The sequence below is a fragment of the Urocitellus parryii genome, chromosome 3, assembly GCF_045843805.1.
Source record: "Urocitellus parryii isolate mUroPar1 chromosome 3, mUroPar1.hap1, whole genome shotgun sequence".
NCBI classification, from domain to species: domain Eukaryota; kingdom Metazoa; phylum Chordata; class Mammalia; order Rodentia; family Sciuridae; genus Urocitellus; species Urocitellus parryii.
In genome coordinates, this window is record NC_135533.1 from 5,370,973 (window position 1) to 5,395,505 (window position 24,533).

At 54.7% G+C, this 24,533-nt stretch overlaps 1 protein-coding gene across 1 annotated transcript; it reads left to right on the plus strand.

The window, feature by feature from the left end:
- The first annotated feature begins 1,994 nt into the window (after positions 1-1,994).
- Crygn (crystallin gamma N) lies at positions 1,995-9,484 on the plus strand. The gene is made up of 4 exons (XM_077796734.1): positions 1,995-2,015; positions 4,120-4,367; positions 6,290-6,436; positions 9,349-9,484. Exons 1-4 carry the CDS (start codon positions 1,995-1,997, stop codon positions 9,482-9,484), a joined length of 552 nt encoding a protein of 183 aa, XP_077652860.1.
- Positions 9,485-24,533: the final 15,049 nt, after the last annotated feature.

Genomic DNA, 24,533 nt, shown 5'->3' on the forward strand with positions numbered 1-24,533 from the left:
CTTTGTTTTTAATGATATGTCCCCACACGACCCATGTCCAGAGGCAAGCGCTGGAAGGTGTGGCCTGGAGAGTGGATGGCCACCTGTGGAGGCAGCAGCCGCCCTGGGGGAAGGCATGACAGCTAGGAGGGTGACCTGTGTGATCCAGTCCATGCCCTGTCTGCCTTTGATGACTTCTTAGGGCAAGGGCAAGGTCACTCTCTGCCCCAAGAATCATGTGACCTGCTGTCCCTTCACCATTTGTGAAAGGACGATAAAAATACCCTGGACAGGGCTAGGTGCATAGCCCTGTTACCTGCCAGAGTCTTGTACTGCCTCAGTGACCTAGCTGAATTTCTACCTGGTCCTTTTCTTGTTTATCTTTGAAGACAGGATACCTGAAGGCCTAAAGTTCCTCTCCAGGTGGGCTAGCCCAAACAAGTTAGGTCAAGATGGACCACCTCTGACTTCATGATAATCCATCTGCATGCTAAATGACATATCTCCAGAGCTATGATAGTAGACAATGGCCATCCGATGACTTGGAAAGAACCATAAGAAGAGTGAAAAGAGAGCTGGGCTTGGTGAGCAAGCCTGTAATCCCAGTGACTCCTGAGGCTAAGACAGGAGGATCACAAGTTCAAGGCCAGCCTCAGCAAATTATTGAGGCTGTAAGCAACTTAGTGAGACCCTGTCTCAAAAACAAAATAAAAAAGAGCTGAGGATGTAGCTCAGTGGTTAAGTGCCCTGGGGCTAAATTTCCAGTACTAAAAAGAAAAAAGAAAAAGAGGTAATACCTGGAGTCCCAGAAAATCGCCACCCACTCCCAGAAAAGGCATGAATATTCCTCCCCTTTATTTACCTACCCACCCCTCATTTCCTTTACCCCATCTCCCCGTGCAGCAGGTTGAGAAGTTAATTTGTGAGTCTCTCACAAATCAAGAATAAAAGTTGCATTCACTGCTCAATCCCCTACCCGCAAAAAACAAAGAAAGAAACCAGTCCACTTTCCTGAGCGAAGAAATTCCAGGACTAACTCCAGGACCCCGCAGCCCCGGGCTTCTCTCTCCTTTGCTCTAGAGCCTGCCCCCCACCCCCCACACACTGCCCACCAATCGTTACCCCATCTCATCTCCCCAGTGATTCCTGGCCTCCGTGTTTATTCCATTTACTCCATAAACAATCTTCGAGGCTCCACTGTGTGCCAAGGGCTTCTCAGCCCTGGGAATGCTCTGCAGACCCATCCTCGGTCACGGTCACGCAGGGTGGCCTGCTCTGTGCACCAGTGTAGAGTTCCAGGCGCAGAGCACTGTGGCCCCCCCGACCCCCGCACGGGGTGCAGCATGGATCAGGGCCGGGGACACCTGGGAAGGATCTCCAGGGGGAGAGATACAGTATCCCAAAGAGGGAGGACGCGGGAGCCCAGGCTGGGGAGGGAGGGCGGCCAGGGGCTGGGGCTGGGAGCTCAGATCAGGGAAGCTAGTTATAAGGGGCAGAGGAAGACTTTCTTTGCTCCAGGAAGCTTAGATGGACTCCATCCTAGGTTCCAAAGAAACCAGGCGGGAACAGGTTAGAGTGAAGCCGGGTGTGATGGAGGTCGCGGGAGGTTAGAAGGAGGGAGGCGTGGAGTGGGGAAGGGGGCAAGTGCAGCCCTGGGGAAGAGGCGCAGGGCCTGGGAGACCCCTTCCCAGGCCCCCCCACCCCGGCAATCGCAGTGGGCGCGGTGGTGCGGTGGTCCTGACTCAGCAAGGAGAGCAGGGGTGGGGGGGCTGGGAAGGAGGGGTCCCGGAACGGAGGTCTTGGGGGCTGGCAGGGGGGGGCGCTCTCTGCGGGTGGCACAGGGTGGCCGAGGGTCGGGTCCCAGCGGCCAGCCCGGCGGCCCCTCTCTGGCTTAGCACGCCCGACAGCACTAACTCGGCGGTGCCCGGCCAAGCAAATCTTTTGTCCCTGGCGGCGCTGAGCCAGCAGGGCGCCGCTGGGTATATACTGAGTCCGGTGGAGGACGGCGGCGCACCATGGCGCAGCGCTCCGGGAAGGTGAGTCCTCGCCCTTCCCCACCCAATGCAAACCAGCAGGGGGCCGGCGATTGCCCCAGTGCACGGGCATGGGGAGGGTGCAAACCGGGCATGGGGAGATGCAAACTGTTGTTCCGTGCGCCCTTTGGGGACTACAAGCCCAAGCAAAGCTGGCTTAATTTCTTAATTAAATGGAGCTGCCTGGCTGTTGGCTGCCGGCCTCTCTGGTGAGGGTGCAGAGGATGATCGCCCTCTTCCATCCCCTTTTTCAGGTGTTCTGGGGTTCTAACCACCTCCCCCAAGTCAAGAGCAGGGAGGGTGGTCAAACTTGGCTGCTGCTTTCTGGCTTGGGGTGGGTTAGACTTGCCGATCATACAGGGCCCACCCTGGCTGCCTCTTCTTTATGAGAGGATGGTCAAAGTGTGTGTTTTGCTCTCCAGTCTTCAGGGGCATGTGGGGCTGTTTCTCAGCAAAATGTTGAGCCTTGAGGACCTCCAAATCCTTAGGGTGTTCAGGTCTCATTGAATGTCTGGGTGACTCTATCAAACCTGACTTGTGCTGGAAGGGTAGCCAATTCAGATCTCTCTCCTCCTCCTCCAGTGACCCTGTCCTGGATAGTCCCATGAAGCCTTTGGGCTCCAGAAGTCCATTCAAGTGCTTCAGTGGTGAGAGCACCACTAGAGTCCTCTGCATGGGCCAGGTTATGTTTCAGAAACAAATAACCCCAGTAGCTTGGTAGCATACATCAACTAGGGTATCTGCCTCCCTAGCACCTCATATCCATCATGGGAATAAGTGCTTTTGTCCTCACACCCTTCCCTATGCCCCAGGCTGACAGTAACATGAGAAAGGGAAAGGAAGAGACCCCCAAATCAGTCATGCACTGGCTTGCAAGTGTCCATTCCTACACACCTTCCTTTGGCCAGAGCATACAGCTGCCCTAGCTCCAAGGGGCCTGGGAGAACTGGAAGCATTTACAAAGCACAAATGACAACAGTTACTGGGTTACTATACCTTGATAGGGTCCCTTGGGACCACAATTCTTTTTTTTTTTTTTTTTTTTTTTTTTTTTTTTTTTTTTTTTTTAAATTATTTTTTTTTTATATTTATTTATTAGTTATTGGCGGACACAACATCTTTGTTTGTATGTGGTGCTGGAGGATCGAACCCGGGCTGCACGCATGCCAGGCGAGCGCGCTACCGCTTGAGCCACATCCCCAGCCCCATGGGACCACAATTCTTGAGACCCAAGAGTTATTGAGTATTTGGAATTTTAGGTTCCATGGCAGGAAATAAGTTGAGGGGTTGTTGTTGCTTGAGTTGTTAAGTGTGGGGACAAGAGCTGGACTCAATGGCATTTGTCTGTAATCCCAGAGACTTAAGAGGCAGATATAGGAGGATCACAAGTTTGAGGCCAGCCCCAGCAACTTAGAGAGGTCTAAGAAATTTAGCAAGATACTATCTCAAAATTAAAAATAAATAATAATAAATAAAAAGGACTAGGGATGTAGCTCAGTGGTAAAGTGCCCCAGGGTCTCCAGTCCAAACTAAAGTTTGGGAAAAGGACAACTTGTCCATGCTACCTAGTTATCTGTCTGTCAGGCCTTTAAAAAAAAAAAAAAAAAAAGGACAAGGTGACACTTATAGAGTGTGCTTTTGAGGACTTTCATCCTGGGCGGGGCTTCCACAGGTTCAGCCTCTCCAGCTGAGGAGGCCCCGCCCCAGGAACCTGGCTTTCCAAAACATAAAGGTGAGTAGTAGGTGAAGTTTATTCTTCTGGAAAGATTTCCTTTAATGTTATTATGGATGTCTTGTTTTAACAATAAACAAAAATTGAGTTTAACAAATGTGGACACCTCGACAAAGGGGAACTTCCTGTCCCCAGAGAGGGGCTGCAGTTGGTCTGCTCCACGGGGGGCTTGGGCAGTGGCTGTGTCTGACAGCAGCCTGTTGACCTTTCATCCTCTGCCCAATCAGCACATGTCTCGGGCACCTCCTGTGCACAGCAGGGCCGGGCTTGGTGGCCTGGGAATCTGGGTTTCCTAGAGGATGCAGAGGTCCCAGATGACAGACCCCCAAACTGAAAGGAGAGAAGCCTGACCCTGGCTCTGACCTGGCCTTCTAGATCACTCTCTACGAGGGCCAGCACTTCACAGGCCAGAAGCTGGAGGTCTTCGGGGACTGTGACAACTTCCAGGACCGAGGCTTTATGAACAGAGTGAACTCCATCCGGGTAGAGAGTGGCGCCTGGGTCTGCTTTGATCACCCCGATTTCCGGGGCCAGCAGTTCATCCTGGAGCATGGTGACTACCCCGACTTCTTCCGCTGGAACGGCCACAATGACCACATGGGCTCCTGCCGGCCTGTAGGAATGCTGAGCACCCACTCCGCCTGGGGGCTGGGGCCTTCCTGGAGTCTGTAGCAGGGTCCTCCCAACTTTAAAAGGCCCTACCCAGCCCCCTGCTGGCAGGAGGGTGAGGCACCTGGAGTTCAATCAGGGCTACCAGGCAGGCGAGCCCCTGGGAGTTCTCAGGAAACCACTTTAAATTTCCCATCCAAACATGTAGCTAAATTCTCTATTTAAAATGCTGTTGAAAATATTAGAAGTTTGGGGGCTGGAGGGTGTAGCTCAGTGGTAGAGCGTGGGCTCTGGGTTCCCTCTCCAACACCCAAAAAAAGAAAAAAAAATTATAAGTTTGGATTTGTGACCAGAAGGTGGAGCACTCAGCGAAAGTTAAGTCAGGCTGCCTGGATCCGGGCACCTGCTGGGCACATGGCCTTGTAGCCATTCTGCGCACCTCCCAAGCCCTAATCTTGGAATTGCTAATGGAAGAAGCTGAAGTATCACAGGCCAGTCAGCAGGACGTGTGGGGCAGGTCCCCTGGAGTTGCACAAGTGGCTGCATCTCACAGGTGGGGCGCAAACCAGGGGTGTCGCTCTTCCGTGGGGAGGGGCTTTTTATGGCTGCATGACTCAGGGTAGGATTTGAGGAATGAGGCTTAACCCAAGTCACAGCACTATCTGACCTGCTCTGAGTTCTGGTCCTTTGAATGGGAAATGACCAGTCCCCAAGCTCACAGTGAGCAGCCCTGCTCAGAGTCTGCTGGCCAGAGGGCCCTCCCTTGGACGCCTGGGCTGGGGCTCTGGCAAACACCTAAGGAATCATGGGGGCGGTGCCTCTCTGCCTGGGGCCCCCTCTCCTATCAGCTGCAAAACCGGCTGCACTTTGGCTTCTCAAATGTAAGAATACTTTCTTAGTATCTCTGCCAGGCCTTGGGCATTTGGAAAAAGGAATTAAAATGGTTGGCCCTGGATCCCGTATAATGCTATTTATATTAAAAAGATACTAGGCAGCCTGTGAATGCTCTTCTCAAAAAGGCCATGCCTGGGGCCAGCTATGAGGCAGACCCGTCCCCCCCACATCTGGCCTGTGGGGAGCTGGCCCTCCTTTGTCTTTTGGAAACACAGGAATCACGCAGGGAGATCCATGTACTGATGTTAGTGAGTGATGACGTCAAGGCCAGCAGGGATTTCAGCAAACGAGATGTGTTATTTGTTTTAGATTTTTGGCTTCATGTTTTAATAAAAGGTTCTATTACAGTTCTAAAATATTATCATCTGTGGCCTGCGGGCAGAGAAGTCAAAGCTGAGAAGCGCGTTGGTATAACCAGGGCTGGAGCCCCCAGGCTGAGCACCTGGAGGGAGTTAGTGATCTCAACCCTGGTCCAAGTGGCCCTGGTCTCAGGGCAGTCTTGCCCCCTCTCTGGATCTTGGATTCCTTCGTTGTAAAAAGAGGAGATTGGACCACTGGACCGATTCAGGGGTTTTGAAGCTCTTTTGTTGTTGTTGTTCTTTCTTTTTTTTTTTTTTTTTTGTACTGGGGATTAAACCCAGGGACACTTTACCACTGAGCTACATGCTCAGCTCTTTTAATGCTTTTTTAAAAATTTTGAGACAGTCTCACTCAGTTGCTAAGGGCCTTGCTAAATTGCTGAAACTGCTCTCAAATTTACATTCCTCCCTGCCTCAGTTTCCCAAGCCTCTGGGATCACAGGCATGCACCGCCACCCCCAGCCAAGCTTTTTAAAGTCATAGAACCGCCAACACATGTCATGTGAAAGAAGGAGCAGAGGGTGTGTGTTGAGATGGGGCCACTTACCAACCCCCACCTCAGCCGGCCCGGGAACTCTTGGGTGCCCAGAGCCCTGGGTGACTGCACATTCCTTCCCACCTGTACTGGTGGAGGACTCAGAGCGTTTTCCTCTTTCCCACCCTCCGTCCGCCTGTGCCTTGGAGCATGGGGAGCATTTCCGGCTAGAGATCTTCGAGGGCTGCAACTTCACGGGCCAGTGCCTGGAGTTCCTGGAGGACTGCCCCTTCCTGCAGAGCCAGGGCTGGACCAGGAGCTGCGTCAACGCCGTCAAGGTCTACGGGGATGGAGCGTGAGTGGCGGCCAGGGCTGCTGGTCTCCCTATGGCCCAGAAAGGCCTCAGTGAGGGACACTGGGCCCCAAACAGCTGTCAGAACCCTGCGTGTTCTGTCCTTGGCCGCCCCCTGCAGACGCAGGTTTCCTTCTGATCAGCCGAGGGCAGCCCATGCTCCCTGGGCCCTCCCCTTGTGTAAAGTGTCCCTGCCCTGAGACTTTCCAGTTGACCATCTCTCTAACCTTTGTTTGGGTAGATATCGTCCCCATTTTACAGAGGAGCAAACTGAGACTGGAAGGTTAACTTGGCCCTGGAGAGAGGCCCTGCTGGGATTGCAGTCTGCTTTCCAGAGCCGGTGCCTTCAGCCCCTCCCCTCAGGAGAAGAGCCCCAGGCCCGGTCCTGCCTCCCTCTATGGCTGGTCCAGAAACTTGGCTCTTGTTGAAGAAGCTAAGGAGTCTTCTGTATTTCTGAGGCTTGGCCTCAGGGACCCTCGTGAGGTGTCGGGAGGGACTGAAGGAGACCCAGACTGAGCTATAGATACTATCTACCTTTCTTCAGGGAGGTGTGACTTGGTTTGAGGAGTTGGTGGCATCTGGGAGTCCAGGGGTAGAATTCCAGAACAATTCACCCTGGAAATTTTGCTGGCTAAGTTGTGCCATGAGGCAAAGACACACCTGGGCATGCTACATGTCCTGAGACCCAGGACACCGTCCCGCCTCTCCACAGCCTGGAGACTTCAGGGCTGTTGAGGAACAGGGGGGGAGGCAGGGGCATGGATCTTGAATCCTGTGCCCTCGGAGGGGACATCTTGGTGGCCAGGAAGCTAATCAGAGCTGAAATGGTAGACTCCCTGTGTGGACCCAGAGCACACTTATCCTTTACCTCTTGTGTTTTTAATTCATTTTTTTCTTTCTTCTGCGGTGCTGGGGATGGAACCCACACATGCTGGGCAAGCGCTCTATCACTGAGCCACGTTCCCAGGCCCTGTGACTTGTAAGCCCTCTTCAAGGGGCAGCTGCATGGGTGGCGATGCTGGATGCCCTGGGTCTGGATGGTGACACTCCACAGAGCCTTTCCTGGGACCTGGGTGATGATGAGGCTGGGTCCCTCCATTTCCCGCAGGACAAGAGCGTTCCCTCTGGGTTCCATGCAGTTCCAGTTGGCCTGTCCCTCGTCCCATGTCCTGGAGGGCACTTGGAGGGAAATACACTGGCATTTCTGCCACTTCCACTTCCCATCTCCTAAAAGCTGAGCCTCAGGGCCGGGAGGTATTGCCAAAGTAGAGCACTTGCCCGGCCTGTGTCAGGCCCTGGGTTCAATCCCCCCGCCGCCCCCTGCCCTCTAAGAGAAGAATGAGCCCTTTGCCTTCCTCTCTCTGCCTCCTCCCCAGCTGGCTGGGCTAGGAGGGGGAAGCTTGCTGCGACGCCCAGCCCTCTCCCTGCCCTTTAGTTTGGGGGATGTCCACCTGAGCCCCAGGGTGGCTCAAGACACTGCTTGGGCCTTTCCAGCTGCTGCTAGGGGGCCGGGGCTGGCCCACTCGCTCTGAGCTGCAGCTGTGGGGTGGGAGGTCTTGCGGCACCAGGCTTTCCCCCAGTAGGTGCCCCCTCCCTGCTCACACTCTCCGCCTCCCTCCCTCTTCGTGGCCATTACAGACCCTGACTCTCCCAGCAGTGGACTACCCCAGGCACCAGGTGTGGGGTCAGGAGAGTGACGGGAGCAGACAGTGGGGAGGAGGGCCCTGCGGCCTTGGGCCCTCACTCTCCTTCCCTGACCTCATCTGTAGGCTGGGCTCAGGCTAGAAGGACTTTGTCCATGGGGAGGAAGCTCCTTCAACAGCAAAGTGCTTTCGAGGTGGTGGGCAAGAATTACTGGGGTCCAGGTGGGCACTCATTGTAAAGAGGCAGGGTCAGAGTCCAGGCCACATGGACCCCAAAGACAGAGCTGTCTGTGTGCCCCTTGTGGGAGGCCCAAGAGGAAGCTGCCCAAGGCCACTGCCTGTCCCTGAAAGCAGAGAAAGGCCGTTTTCCATGGAGAGAGTGAAGGGGAGGAGTCGGGGCCTGGTAGAGGCCCGCTGTTGACCACGGCGACTCCCAGTCCTCTGCTGGGGCCAGGCGGTCAGTTCAGGCTGCAGACCTCGCCCCCCAGGGCCACACACTTGTGCTACCTTTCTTGGGCCCCCTCCCCACAGTAGCACACTTGGCTCAGGGATGGCAGAGGAAGGGATGGCTTTCTGGTCAACACTTCCCCTCCCAGATGGAGACCACCCTCCAGGCCCCGCTCTAGCCTCCCGCCACACCTTCCTGGTCACCTGGGTTGCGCTGCCCTTCACCTGCAGCCCCACACCTCCTGGGTGATGAGGGGCCATGGTCTCTCCTGGCTCCACTGGGGACCATGGCCAGGATCCTGGCTGTCCCCTGCTGCAACTGCAGACACCACAGTCTGTTGTTCACTGGAGCAGAGGTGTCATGGGGACGGGAGCCCATCTGTCGGACCTGAGCACCCCGGTTCCTAACACACAGTGAGACACACGCCTGGAGCTCGACTGTGTTTGCTGAATGAATGAGCAGGAGGCGTTTGTCCCCAGTCTGTGCCCAGTGTCCTGCCTGCTGCTGCAGCTGCCATCAGTGTGAGATGGTCCTGGCAGAGAGCAGGAGGGATGGGGCTGTGCCCCAGGGGCCAGAGCCTCCTGGAGTGGACTGGCCAATTTTAAACCATGGCCAGTGACTGGGCACGCCTCCCCAGCGCCACACCCAGCCCTGACCCACACAGCAGCAGGTAGGGAGTCAGCCTAGTGCGGGCTGCGCACCCTGGTGTTCTGCAGAGCACGGGATCCACTGGGCTAGGAAGGGGTGGCAGGGCTGGTGGGAGGTCTGATCGGAGGCTGGGTGGCATTCCTGTGTCCCCTGACCTGTCTTTCCCTGGCTTCCAGATGGGTCCTCTATGAGGAGCCCAACTACCGTGGCCGAATGTACGTGGTGGAGAGGGGCGACTTCCGCAGCTTCTCCGACTGGGAGGCCCACAGTGCCCGTGTGCAGTCGCTCCGCAGGGTGGTCAACTTCTTCTAGCCCCACCTGGGCCTCAGGATCGCCGGCAATAAAGGTCCTGAAAGAGGAGCACTGAGCTGGCCTCTGCTTTCCTGGCCCCTTGCTGGCCTAGGGGCTGAAACCCAAGGGACTCGACAGACAGAGGAAGGCACTGGGAGGCCTGCATTAGGGCCAGAGGGGACCCTCTAGGGCCAGGAGACCAATCCCTTAATCTAACACAGCCACAGGCCTCCCGTCCCAAAGAGAGACGGTAGGGCAGGTGGGACAAGGCCCAGGGTGCTTCCTCCCACCCAGGGACCCCTGGCCCATTAGGTGGGGAGGGGGAGAAGGGGGCTGTGGGGCGAGCTGAGGCTGGCTTCCCGCTCTCCCCGAGCTGTGTCCAGCATGGGGCCCTCTCCCTGACTCAGCAACAGGGCTGCCAGGCCACGTGGTCTGCTTGGTGGCCAAAGGCCTGACCCAGGCAGGGCTCGTGCATCGGTATCTCTGGATTTTATCCTCAGCTGATTTTATGAGGGGCCCCTCTAAAAGAAGAGGAGAGCCCAGGGCGCACCTGCCCCTGTGAGGGGTCCTGGAGGGAAAGAGAAATGGAGGGCTCCACAGAAAGGAGGGGAGACTGGGAGGACCTTCAGGGCCCAAAGAAGCACAGGTTGCGTCTGCTCCGACCCCAGCCCCTGCAAGAGGCAGGGCCTGGCCGGCCACCTGAGTCCAGGACGGGCACCTTCACCCCCAGGTGCCAGTCTAAGGAACTTACCTGGGGCCTCTCCAGGCCCCTGGGTCCACCTGTTGGGGGTGGGCATGAACTTGGAGGGAATCACCCTCCCTAAGAGAGGACAGGAGACTCCTGGGCCCAGGTGTTTCTGGGAAGAGGGTCCATGCCCCCAACTCCACCCGTCATGCCCAGTGAGAGGACAGTCCCTGGAGGGGAGCTTGCTAGACACTGGAGGTAGCCCAGGTAACTCCTGCTCCTGCTCCAGACCCTCCCCCTGCCCCAATCCTGAATGGAAACTGCCAGTGGAGACAAGCTCCTCAGAGGAACCTTAGTCTGTCCCAGGAGAGGAAGAACCTGGGACCCTCTGGGGCTTCTGAGGACCTGGAGCGCTGAGTCCCCGAGGATGGGGGACCCAGAGATGCCTGCTCCAGCCAGAACCAGGCTGAGGCCCGCTGGGCGAAGGCTCAGGGGGCCTGCAGTGTTCCCACTGTGGGTCAGGCTCCCGGTCCAGCTTTCCAAACCCCACACCTGACCCAGGGCCCTCTGCCACCAGCTGGCTCCTCACTGGCCACCAGCCTGGCCCTCACTCCTCATATCTTTCTTGTCTTGTTCTGCACTGGAGATTGAACCCAGGAGCACCTCGCCATTGAGCCACGTCCTCAGCCCTTTTTATTTTTTATTTTGAGTCAGGATCTTGCTGAGTTTCTTAGGGCCTCACTAAGTTGCTGAGGCTGGCCTTGGACTTTTGATCCTGTTACCTCAGCCTCCTGAGCCCCTGGGATTCCAGGTGGGCACCACGGCACCTGGTTTTTACCACACATTTTGCTGGAGATTTTTAAATAGGTAAAGGGGGTCCAAATGGGAAGCGCCACTCCCAGGCTGGCCACTTGCCTTGTGACCCCCCATTAGAAAATATTTTAATTAGTCCTTCCTTCCTTCCTTCCTTCCTTCCTTCCTTCCTTCCTTCCTTCCTTCCGTCCATCCTTCCTTCCTTCCTTCCTTCCTTCCTTCCTTCCTTCCTTCCTTCCTTCCTTCCTTCCTTCCGTCCTTCCTTCCTTTTCCAGTACTGGCAATTGGACCCAGGGTCTCACAGTGTCCTAGGCAAGTGCTCCGCCACAGAGCTACACCCCAGCCCTGAATTCATATTGAATATTGAATATTTGAAACGGAGACAAGTCAAGAGGCTTGGAGAGCTAAGGATGACTGGGCGGTAGAACACTTGACAGCATGTGTGAAGCTCTGGGTTCAGTCCTCAGTACTGTAAAAATAAACAGACAGACAGACAGAGGCTTGGAATGGGGAATTGCTAATGAATGGAACCCAGAGCTGAGGGTGGGAAACCTGGGATCCTGGATCTCAGGGACTGTTTTCCGCAGGGGCTGACAGTGGAGAAGGGGATGGTCATCCAGTGAGGAGGGTTTCCCTTGTCCTGTAGTGGCACCCCCTCCTCTTACCTGGGCTTCTCCAGAAATCCTCACCATGGCTGATTTTAGGACTTTCAGCAAAAGAGTTCACTGTAGATAAACTTCCTATTTTACTTGGCCACTGGCCGGGAAGACACCAGCACTCTAGGTGCTGGACACCCCCTTAATAGTTTCTCACAAACGTATCCATATAGTAGTTTGTAGAAATGTGTAAACAGGCCTCTGGCCTGAGCTGGGCTTCACAGAGATGTCTTCATTTCTAGGATAGAGAAGTTACCAACTGGGCTCCCTGGTAACAGCTGCACGGGGAGGAGAGGAGGGGAGAAGAAGCTCTCCCCCTCTCAGGTCCTTGAAGGGTTAACTTGCCCAGAACAGTGACAGAAAAAGCTGCTTTATGTGAACTTCTGCAGACTGGGAACTTCTGAGCCCCTCCCCTCACAGGCTGGGTATAAAACTCTGAAACTCCCTGAACTCGGGGTTCAGGGGATTGATTTATTACAGCCAAGGCTGTGCCCTCTGAACCTGGCTGCAGCCCAATAAAACTGTTTCCTGCTGTCTTCGGAGCCTTGTCTCAACTGTCCCTACAACAATCCTAGTTTCCAGGGTACCGAGGCTCAAATCAAGAACTTGAGAAACCACCATAAAACTAGCAACGAGCCAGCCACCTCCAAACTCCGAGCCTGGAACCAATTGGCAATAAAATCTCCCCTCACTGTTGCTCACCTGGGAAGAGTGTTTACTTAAAATCATGCCTGAGGCTTCCATTTCTCTGCCAGTTTGTTCACGGAGTAGGGCTTTCTGTGTGGGCCCAGCTGGCCTGTCTCCATGTGGGCACATCTGTCATCGAGGCCTCCTGGAGGCCAGGCCCTATCCCTGCCTGCACATCTGGTCTGTCCTGCAACTGTCCACCTGCTACCCCTCAACCTCCAAGGTCAGCAGTGTCCAGCTGGCTGTGCTTTAGGATCTCATAGGTCTTTCCTGCTGGTGGTGATGACAATGCTAATAGATGTTAACAGAAACCTACTGAGAACTAACTTCATGCTAGGCTCTGCCGTCAGTGGAATCCACATGTACAGTAACCCCAAGATTATAACACTTAGCACTGCCGTACCAACCAGGAGTGCTGGACCCAGACAGGTTAAGAACTGGCCCAAGGTCACCCAGCAGGCAGGACTCCAACCCAGGTTTGACTCTGCTCCACACTGCACATTTGTATGTATAGGTCTATTTGGCATGAACTTGGGCGGAACCCAAAGCCTCTGCAGCCCCAGTTCCTGCTCTGTGAAATGCACGCCATCGTGTCTGTCCGACCAGCTGTTACACACCTTTAAAAGTCAAGCGTGTGGCCCTGGAGCCGGTGCCACATGAGGATTGGTTGTTGGTAGCAGTGACATGATGTTGGGGGAAGCACTGAGACAGGCTGAGTTGGGGTCCTCCCATCTGAAATTCCTGACAGGGGCCAAGAAGGTGGGTGCGGAGGCCGAGGCCGGCTCCGTCCGCAGGGATGCCTTCCTCTCTTTGTCCCTTGGTGGCCCCTTGTCCTTTAAAGGTTCTGGAACTTTGGAAGCAATTTTTTCCACCTTCCTTCAAAGCTGACTTTGAATAAAACCTGTGTTCCTAGCAGTGGGACTCAATATTTCTGGAGCCCGGAGCATTATGGCCTCCTGGGTGGGAGCGGGTTAGAGCAGGAGGAGGCTCTCTGACAGGGCGCTTCCCTAGAATGTGTGACCTTGGACAAGCTGCAGTCCTTGCCTCCTGCCCTCCGGCCCACAGTGGGAGAGTATCCACCCCAGGAGTTCCTGGTAGTCACATGAGAACCGCAGCCCACCAGCCAGTCCAGGGCCAGAGCCAGTCCTCCTGCGGCTCCCAGGAACACCAGCACCTCATTAGCGGGTGATTTAGTGCTTGGTGCTGCTGGGTGACCTTCCCCTCACCCCAGCCCCCTGCTTCCTAATCTGTCAGCAGATCTGCTTTTTGTCAGAAAGAGGGAAAACAAGGTTCCCACCCCAGAGCATTGATCTGCAGTCTGTCCAGGGAGTGAGGACCCAGGACAGAGCTGCTCAAGCCACACATGGTCACGTATTTCTGTCTCCACTCTGCAGTTTGGAGGCTGTGCTTTTAAGAGCCGAGAGCCTGGTGCTCCAAAGGCTGCCTGCAGCGCAGGCACCTGCTCATCAGGCCCAGGTCACCACAGGGAGGACTCTGAAGCGCCCTCTGCAGCGGGGTGGGGGGCACTGGTCTAGAAGTCTTTGTTTGCCCCGCCCCTCCTGGGACCCCAGGTGCCCCCCTGCCTGTCTCTGACGGACAGTGCATTCTCGGCTGGTGGCTTCTGGGCTCTGCCTTCTACGCTGCTGGGGGGACACTTCTGAGCAGGGCTGCACCTCCACCCCTCGTCCCCTTGAGAAGCCTGAACAGATTTTCAACCAAGATCCGCTCAATGAGCCAGGCTTTAAGATTGAGCTCCAGGGCTGGGGGTGACTCGGTGGCGGAGCACTTTCCTAGCAGGCCAAGGCCCTGGGCTCCGTCACCAGCCCTGGGGGGAAAAAAAAAACGTTGAACCAAGCTCTGGAGTTTCAGGGAATGTACTGAGTGCCACCAAGCTGTGCGCTCCGGGGAGGTGCAGACTGGATTGTGTGCTCGGTGGGTTTTGCCCAGGACAAAAGTCTGAGTCCTCTGCTGAAGGGCTGGGGCTGTTCCTGGGTCCTGGGGACCTGAAGTTCCTACCTGCCCACACCTGCCCCACACCTGCCTTTCTCTGGCTTCTCCTACCTTATGGGTCGGCAACACCCCTGCACCAGGCACCCAGTGCAGGCCTCCGCGTGGGACTCCCCAGGAAGCAGCAGCTCCACCTGCAGGGAGGGGACACCTAGGGTTCCCTGTCTCCTGGCCCGTCCTCCACCGCTGGTGACGTGGGAGGAATGCCAGTGAGTGGTTCTGTGAACAGGCGCTGAGCTTCCCACCCACAGTGAGGCCTGCTTCCTTGGCAGTCCATGGTTCACAACGACCCTGCGGAAGCCAGCTGCAGCCTCTCCTTGGCCTGGTCTGTGTGCGTGGGGGTGGGGACACCACTAGAGCAGATGGGTGCAATGGCAGCCCTGTCTCGGGGGGGGGGGGTGTGGCAGCGTGTGGGCAGGCTGGCCGCTGGTGGTGGTGACCTTTCTGACGTGAGCCTGCCCTGGGTCCAGGCCTGCATTCCCTGGGTGGGGAGGGACGGCGGGACAGGGTATGGGATCCTGTGGGACTTTCTGGCTGAGGGTCAAAGCAGGTCTGGGGAGCGGGCAGGAGTACCCTCTCCATTCACCTCACCTGGCCCAACTTCCCACCTACTGGTTCAGGCCTTTGCCGTGGGCTGGGGGTGGTCTCCTGTGCCCTTTCCCTTACACCAGGGGATCCTGGGGCTTAGAGAGGCTGCTGGGGATGCCAGGCACAGGGAGCAGGGCGGGTACCCGCTCACAGTGTGCCCAGCTTCACCCTGGGTCCTCAGCTCCTGAGCCACGTGGACAGAGGCCAGCAGGGCAGTAGGGATGGGTGCTGCCCGTCCAGGGGGGCTGCTGGTTGCTCAAGGGGGAAGTGGGCCTCTAAGCCCAGAAGGGGCGCCCAGCAGCTTTGCCCATCATGGGGTGCTGGACCCCAAGATCGGGCAGGACGCTTATCTCACTCACAAAACACAGAATGAGAAACAGCCTGTGGAGAGCTCTTTAGTGGAATAAAAGGTGAGACCAGGGCCAGGTTAGCGGCCATGACATCCCCCATTGCACAGCCCTGCTCTCTGTGGGAGGAAGTCCCGACCCAGGCCACGCGAGACAGGAAGGAATCAACTGGATGACCCGCGGGGTCCAGAAGAGAAAAGAAACTAGTTCTCCAGAGAGAACAGCAGGCCCTGGGGCTCAGGTGGGAGGTGAATTTCTCCATGGGCCGGCCACGCCCGTGTTGATGGCCACGAGCCACATTCTCAGCATCACCCTCCTCCAAAGAAAACAGCAAGTTCTCCGGCATTTTTGCTGATGATACCCTGTAGGGCTAGGCCAGTGGTATTAAGCTAAAGTAAAATTGTTGTGAGGGAGAACGTTCTAACAATTCATTTACATAAGAATATTCAGCTAATTTGGGGGTACTGGGCATTGAACCCAGGGGTGCTCTTACCACTGAACTACTCGCCAGCCCTTTTACTTTTTTTATTCTCAGACGCGTTCTTGCTAAGTTGCCCAGGCTGGCCTTCAACTCGTGATTCTCCTGCCTCAGCCTCCCACAGAGCTGGATTGCAGGATCTGCCTCACTTAGCTAATTTTAAGTGAGTCTAACTGGGTGTTTGAAGTGGGGCCTGACAGTGGTTAGCGCTCAGCAAATACTAACACAGCAACACGTTCACTGAGCGAGTATTAGGCCCTGTTTTTACGTAGAATAAGGTAAATGTATCATTTTCCTCTTTTATAACTGAAGAATAGACTTGAAAGGTTATTTGACCAGATTCATACCATACATGGTAAAGGAGGCCGAGTTCCCCAGGCCGTCTGCTTCAAGCCCGCCCTACAACCAGGGCTTCCAGAGCTTTCTGACTGAGACTCACGTGAGGGCACAGCCGTGTCATGAAATGAGCCTTGTCTCTGCTATTGAGTTGAACATGGGTATTTTCTATTTTATTTTAACATAATGCTGGTCCGACGCCAACTACGTTGATTTCACAACTCCTCAGCGGATCACAGTTCTCCAGTCTGAAAAACACAAGCCCGCCTCACAGTGAAACTCACGCGCATTTAAGGAGAGGTGGGCTGCTCCGTGACGGCTCTTCCACTCCCAGGAGCTCACCCTCACACACCTTCACAGAAAGGTCTAGAAAGCTGACAGCTCTTTTCCCTCCCTCCCAGGCCATGAGACACAGCTCTAGCGAATAAAAGTCCTTGGTCAAAAGGACTCTGGGAAAAGCCTTCACTGTCTTAACCAGAAGCCTCCCCCTTTGTCTTCCTGCGTTGAATGAAGGTGTGATGCCAGGAGCAAGCAGCCTTCTTATGATCGGGAGACTACTGTAAAAGGAGTTGGGGAGACGCAGGCTCTAGGCTGCTAAAACAGTGTCACATGGCCACCTTCTTGTAAGTTAGAGACATGGTTCTCTACAACAGAGTGTTCCTGACTATCAACCCAATAACCAAAACAACAAGAAACAAAACCACAGCCTCAGGTACCTGGTTCCTTCGGCCTGTCTTCCTGCTGCTGGGTGCACTGCAGTCCACTGACCTGCGGGGCTCACCTCCCTGCAGGGCTGCAGTGCCCTAGTGGCTCCTGGTGACCTTGTGACGTTGGCCACATCACCCTGGTGTGCAGTGCTTCGTTGGCCCTCCGTTCCCCAGGACCATCACAACCTAATTTGCTCCCAATAAAACTACTTACAGATCATTGAGTCCTTCAATTTTCTGTGGAAAGTAACTGTGGCCACAGGTTCCCCAACTCCTGCACATGCCCCTCCCCGACTCTGTCAGGACCAACCCACGTTCTTTGGAAGAGAATCCTGTGGGACACGGAGGCTGCAAACAGCGGCACTAGGAGCCACATTTGGGGCCCCCCAGGAAGAAAAATGTGCTGGGTTCCCAGAAGGGAAGGCGGTGGTGTGTGGCTGCTGCCGAGCTGGGTGGGGAGGAGGGGAGGCTGGTCTGGGGCCGCGGGTCTACCTGCAGCCAGGAAGCCGAGCCCTGGGGGTGGGAGGGCCCAGAGGCCACCCCCCTCCCTGCTGGGCAGCACCGCCTTGTCTCCCCAGAACCCCTAGCCTCAGGGAATGACCCCTGGGACTTCACCAGGGTCACTGCAAGGTGCTTAGCTAGGTTAGGACCAGGTCTGCTTGGTCAGCACAGACTGCCACACGGCCAGACCCACCGCATCCCACGTCTCCAGGAAGGGCAAGGCCCCCGCTGGTGACCCGGAGGGAGAGAGGGAGAGGGAAAGAGAGGGAGGGAGGGAGGGAGAGGGAGAGGGAGGGAGAGGGAGAGAGAAAGGGAGAAAGAGGGAGAGAGAGAGAGGGGGGAGAGAAAGAGAGGGGGGGAGAGGAAGAGAGGGAGAGAGGGAGAGAGGGAGAGAGAGAGGGAGGGAGGGAGGGGAAGAGGGAGGGGGGGGGAGAGGGAGAGGGAGGGGGAGAGAAAGAGAGATCTTCTTTAAAAAGTCAGTTCTCTAATCTTCGAGCTCATTTAACCTCATCTATCTCCAAGAACAGCCACGCTGAGGTTAGAGCTTCCCCACATGAACCAGGACACGCCTCAGTGTGCAGCAAGACCACGCTGCGGTAGCTGGGCCTTATCTGTCTGACTGGTGGCCTTACACATGGAGGATGTTTGGACTCGGGATGCAACAGGGAGGGCACCACGTCAAGGCGAAGGCTAAGCTGTGGCGGTGGCGCTCGCCTGTAATCCCAGTGGCTCAGGAGGCTGAGGCAGGAGGATCATGAGTTCAAATCCAGCCTCAGCAAAAGCAAGGCCCTAAGCAATTCAGTGAGACTCTGTCTCTAAATACAATACAAAATAGGGCTGGGGATGTGACTCAGTGGTCAAGCGCCCCTGAGTTCAATCCCTAGTACCCCCACCCCCCAAAAAGACAAAGGTTAAGATTGGTGACACTTCCCCCAACCAGGGCATGCCAGATTGCCAGCAGCCACGCAGATCCTTCCCAGCCTCAGAGGGAATCAGCCCTGCTCTGGACTCCTCAGAGCCTCCAGAGGACTCACAGCCTCCAGAACCGAGAGATGGTTGTGTGTTTAACCACAGGTCCACGGGGCAGCCCTGGAAAGGGAGTGCAGGGAGGCTGAGGCCGGAGGATCACAAGTTTGAGGCCAGCCTAGCAGCTCAGCGAGACCCAGTCTTTAAATAAAATACAAGAAAGGGCTGGGGATGTGGCTCAATGGTTAAACACCCCTGGGTTCAATTCTCCGATATTAAAATAAATAAATAAATAAACCTTATGAAGCTGTCTCTGGTGTTCAGTGAACTCACGGCCTAAATCTTACTGGAGAGAGTGGGAGGCAGGTTCTGCCGGCCGCCAAGTGAAAGCGCCAGTTGTATCCACAGACTACCCAGAGCTTCCGTGTGGAATTAAAGCACTGATCCAAAGAGAAAGAGGCCCCTGACGGCCACGGCCGAGTGGGGACCTGGGGTGGATATGGAAGACTCAGAGAGGTCAAGGGTCCTCTGAAGCCCTCTGAGGCACCCCAAGACGTCCTCTGTGGAGGGGAGAGTGAACTGGCCCTGTGCCGGGGCCTCATCCTCGCTCCCCTCCCGGGTGAGGGGATTTCAGCTGGACAGCTCCTGCAGGACAGGAGCCCCCAGGGAGCGCAGGAGTTTGGTGACAAACAGGCCAAAGGCAGAGGAGCGCCTTGGGAACGGATTCCGAGGGGCCTGGCCGACCAGGGAGGAGCAGGACGGGGTTCGGGCAGAGGGTTTTTCTGTGTGGGTGGAACCCAGGGTCTCGCTGGTGCTATGCCAGCGCTCCACCGTGGAGCTGCATCCCCAGGCCTTTTCTTTATTCGGAGGCAGGGTCTTGCCAGGTCGTGCAGGTGCCTGGAACTCGGGATCCTGCTGCCTCCACCCTCCCGTGTCCCTGGGGTGGCAGGTGCGCACCACGGTGCCTGGCAGGCCTTGGACACTGGGGACATCGCTTCCTTCCGAGTGCTGGCTTGGGGCACATTTGCTGGGCAGGCTGGCGCAGCCGTGAGGGCATGACAGTGACACAGCAGGACAGAACCCTTGGCGCCACAGAGGAACGGTTCTCAGGCTGTGGGGACACCTGCAGCATGTGTCCACACCACCTGCCCCCAAGAGGGCCCTGAGACCCCCCCAACAGGGAAGACAGGGGACGGAAGCTCAGATATTAAGGGGACGCTGCCAGCTGCCAAGCCAGTGGGGTCCCAGAGCCAGCAGGAGAGGGTGACAGGGAGCCCCTGCCACAGGCATCGCGGGGGGCAGGAGTGGGCCTCGGCCACCCATTCGCTAATGTCTGTTGTAGTCGCGGGAAGGTCCAAGAGGCCTGGCTGAGGGGCACTGGGTGAGCAGGGGGGTCCCCGGCCTGGGCTGGCTCACAGCCTGGCCCCTGCAGGAAGACCCTGCTGCGCCTGCACACACACCACGTGTGCATCCCGCGACCTCTTGCCCGCGGCGTTTAAACCTCAGACCTTTGGTCATTTCCTCAGGTCAATACAAACTGAAAAACACAGAAACTTGTATGGGATCTAGGAACTTGTATGGACCTCGGTGAGGATGGGCTGAGGAGGCACAGGCTGGGGGGCGTGGAGAGTCGGCCGGGCACCTACCCTGACCTCCCAAATGCCGCCGCTGCTGCTGCTGCACAATGGTGACTCACGGGCAGGGACCTGACTTCAGGGGACAATCCACCCTCTTTGCTTGCTTCATGGTCCTGGGAGAGTTACCAGATGCCCCAGGACCTCTGCAGAAGTTCTTGTGAGCGCAGGGTCAATAAGCAGCACCTGTGAGTACCTGGGTTCAATAAGCATCGTCACCACCATGAAGGCCACGTGGCTCCAGCAACCAGGGCAAAGGGAGCCCAAGCACCCGAACACGGGCAGGGCCACCAAGGACTTGGGCCTCTCAGGAAAGAAGGTTTGGGTCACTCCACTTGGTGTGGCTCCAAGGCGAAGCAGGGGCTTCTCTGGATCTGTGACCCTGGTGAACCGGCACTGTGTGTGAGCCTAGCCGGCTCAGAGGGGGACAGCTCTGGATGACTTGTTGGACTCCTCGGCAAAACTGCTGTGGTGACAGGGTTCTGTTCCCAGCCAAGTTAGACCCAAGGTAGAGAAATGAATTCCCTCTCCTTGGGAAGAAAATTGGTGGGAAGAGCAGGGGGAAGGAAGGGCAGAGCCACGGCAGCACCCAGGGACAATGCCACCAGCTCTGATGTCAAGGTCCCTGGTCGTTCCCTAGCTTATCCTTCCAATCTGGACACCCTCCCCTGCCTTCCCTTGGTTCCTTCTGTAAGCCCCCTTTTTGGCAGGGAGTATATCTCGCTGGCAGAGCTCTTGCCTCGCATATGTGGGGCCCGGGGTTCCCTCCCCAGCACCACCCAGTAAATGAATCCTCTCCTCCCTGTGTTGGTACAGGGGCCTGCACACGCACTGAGCTGTAACCCCAGCCCTTCTCATTTCTGACACAGGGTTCAGTGTCGCCCATGTCCTGTGTGGGTGACGGATTCAGGGTCACTCTGCAACAAAAAGACCACACAGACACAAAATACCTTTTTCGGGGGTCAGGGACGGCTCTGAGACTCTGCAACCTCAGGGGACAGCTCCCGCTCTGGAGGGCAAGAGGAGCAAGGGAGGCAAGAGAGCAAGCGCACCCCAAAGCCCTGTTTTTATTAGGGGGAAAACATTCAGTAGAATATTCCACCCCAATCAGGCAAGGGATTGTGTTACAACAAACAGGGGGGTGACGCCCACTCCTACAGGGTGACGTCCAGACCCAGAGCTGCACGTCCTTGCCCAGCGAAAGTGAAGCCCCTTTGCTTTGCACTGCATCACGCAAGGCTGGGGGGCATGCTCAGCTCCTGTTCAGGGCGCCCCAACAGTCCAGCTAAGTTGTCAAGGCTGACCTTGAACTTGCACTCCTCCTGCCTCAGCATCCTGAGTGTCTGGGGTCACAGGTATGTGCCCCTGGTCATGGGACTGTAAATCCTTTTGTTGCTTAAGCTCATTACACTCCAATTTCTTCTTCTGCGACCAGAGAGTCCTGAACAATATCCACTTTCTTCTCCTTCCTGCCCCCAGCTGGATAAAGGCAGGTGTGAGGTCAGTGACACGGCTGTCCTGTCTTCTGTAGAGGTATAACTCACCAAAAATGCCCTCCGTAGGATTAACAACCCTTCTCATCTTGGCTTCAGGACCCACACGGAGGACAAGCCAACGTATCGTTTGTGAGCAGCTAGAAGGCTTCTGGAATGAAGGAAAACAGATGCTGCAGACCGGGCTCCTGCCGGCCCTCCTCCTCCTGCGCCCTCCTCCTCCCGCACACACGACCCCACACAGGGCTCCTCTCATGCACGTTCACAAAAACACTGACACACATGCACACGTCCACACTTCATACCCACACACAAGTGCATTCTTGCACACACACATGCACATTCACAGTTCATTCTCTCACATGCATGCATACACACACACACACACACACACACACACACACACACACTCCCTCTAACCAGGAAGCCTTCCTATATCCTGTGACAAGCCCCTTGCAAGAAGAGGGATGAGCTGGTGCAGGACGCCTGAGATCTTTGCCTGGGCACCACTGGAATACATCTGGCATGTGCTCACACTTGTAAAACCATCATCACAAGCAAGATAGTTCACCTGCCGTTGGCCCAGGGGTTCCCCCTTGCTCCTTTGTCATTCTGTCCCCGACGACTCCTTGTCCCCTCCCCTTATCCCAAGCAACCACTGATGGGAGGCCCGTCCGTGGGGATCAGCTTCTCATCTGGCTTCTTTCACTCAGCGCAGTGCTGTTGAGATCCACCTGTGTTACTGTGTGTGTCAACACCTGGCCCTGCTCCTTGCTGGGGCCACCCCTTCCTGTGGACCTTCTGCCCTTCGTCTACCTACTCATCTGTTCCCATCGTGCCTACTGGGGATAACGGGGATCAGCGCGACAGAGTTTGTGCCTGGACACTTCATTCTGGGCAGGGAGGAGGGGGGAGTCAGGGGTGGTGTCCATCAGGAGACCGCCAACCTGCTCTCCAAAGCTGCCACACCATTTTATATTCTTGCCAGACGTGAACACTCCAGTTGCTCCCTGTTCATGCCAACAAGAAGTCACAGGCAGTCACGTCTATTTTGGGGGCCATTCTGACAGGTGCCTAGGGATCTCTTCCTGTGGTCCCTGATGCATAGGGATGGGGAGCACCTTTTCATCTGCTCATCCATTACTTGTGTATTTCACTGGGAGAAATTTCTAATTAAATCATTTGCCAATTTTTATATTGAGCTGTCTTTTTATAAAAATTCTTATGTCGAACTATAAGAATTTTTTAAAAATATATTCTGAATAGTAAGCTGTGGGAAGCCACCATGAAATACTTGATAGTTCCCAGGGAGATTTTAGGTTTAACCTTGGAAAGGATCAGTGGCTCTCCCACACAATCGATTGCCCAAGGCACAGGACCTTTATCTCCACTCTACTTGGAGGATCCTTCATAGTAGCTCTGGAGATGGGCGTAACCATGGGGAACTGGACAGCCCACCTTTTATGGAGGGCCTGGGATGTTCCCCGGGATAAATAAAGCAAGTGAGGGCTCCATGATGGGATAGCCCATCCCACCCCCCGCTTTCTGACAACATTTCCTGGCCTGTGGTTTCTTCGCTGTTCTACTTTTCCTACCTTTTATCTCTCAGCCAGCCCATTCCACGGAGGGGACCTCCGTTCCCAACATGTACGGGACGTGGTCGGGAGTAAGCCTTTATCACACGTACGATTTGCAAATAATTTCTCCCACTCTGTGGGTGGATTTCTCACTTTGGTTCTAGTGTACTTTGAAGCACAAGAGCTTTTCGTTTTCATGAAACCTATTTTCTGTTTGTTTATGCTTTGAGTATTAATTAAATCTAGGAAATCATTGCCAAATCTAAAACATGAAGACTTACTTTTATATTCTCTTCTAAGAGTGTTATAGTTCAGCTCTTACATTCAGGTCTGATTTATGTGTTGAATTTTGTGTGTGGTATAAGGTACAAGTGTGGCTGTCCAGTTGTTCCTGAACCGTCTTTTTTTTTTTTTTTTTTTTTTTAAAGAGAGAGTGAGAGAGGAGAGAGAGAGAGAGAGAATTTTTTTTTAATATTTATTTTTTAGTTCTCGGCGGACACAACATCTTTGTTTGTATGTGGTGCTGAGGATCGAACCCGGGCCGCACGCATGCCAGGCGAGCGCGCTACCTCTGAGCCACATCTCCAGCCCCCTGAACCGTCTTTTACAAAGTTTCCCCTTTTCTCTCTTCATCTATGGTGAGTGAATTTACGTAGATGGACAGGTTTATCTTTGGGTTGTCTGACTTTTCGATTGATCCATACATTTATCTTTACGTCATACCTTGACTCAGTTTTTGAATTATCTTCAATCCTTGGGACTGATCCCTCACTTGATCACAATATTTTACTGTTTTTATACATTGTTGAACTTGATTGCTAAAGTTTTGTTTAGAATTTTTGCATCTGCATTCATGATGGATATTGGTGTGTAATTTGTATTCTATTTTGGTATCAGGGTTATACTCTCCTCACAGAATGCACTGAAAAGTCTTCCCTCCTCTTCCATTTTCTGGTACAATTTGTGAAGAATCTGTGTTAGCTGGGTGGTGCATGACTTGTAAACCTATGGATTCGGAGGCTGAGGCAGGAGGAGGAAAGTTTAAGGCCAGAATCAGCACTTTAGTGAGGCCTTGTCTCAAAAAAAAAAAAAAAAAATACAGAGGATTTGGGCTATAGCACAGTGATAAAGCTACAATCCCCAGAATCCCTCCCCACCCACCCACACATATTTAAAAAAAAAAAAAAAAAGGAATCTATGATTTCCTCCTTACATGTTTGACCCAATTCCCCAGTGGAGTCCGTAGGCCTTGAGACTTCTTTGTGGAAATGATCAGTTACAAATTCAAATTTTAAAGATCCACAGCTATCCCATGGTCTACCCTTGATCTAGCTGTGGTCATTCAGGCTTTTCTTGGTTTTTTTTTTTTTTTTTAATGCTTGGGATTCACTGAGTTTCCTGATTTATGATTTTCATAAAATTCGTCAACTTTTCACCCATCACCTCTTCCAGTACTCCCCCCACCCCGAAACCACCCCGCATTCAGTTGTTCTGAATCACTGGTCTTCTTTTCTCGTTTTTTCAAACACTTTTTTTCTTTCTGTTTTTTTTTTTTTTTTTGTCTCAGAAAGCTACTGCTGTGCCTTCAAGTTTAC

Bases quoted from the DNA above. Each gene is read 5' to 3' on its own strand.
- Crygn (XM_077796734.1), top strand. From the start codon at position 1,995: ATGGCGCAGCGCTCCGGGAAG. The intron at 2,016-4,119 runs GTGAGTCCTCGC...CTGGCCTTCTAG, and splicing joins TGGCGCAGCGCTCCGGGAAG to ATCACTCTCTACGAGGGCCA. The intron at 4,368-6,289 runs GCTGAGCACCCA...CTGTGCCTTGGA, and splicing joins TCCTGCCGGCCTGTAGGAAT to GCATGGGGAGCATTTCCGGC.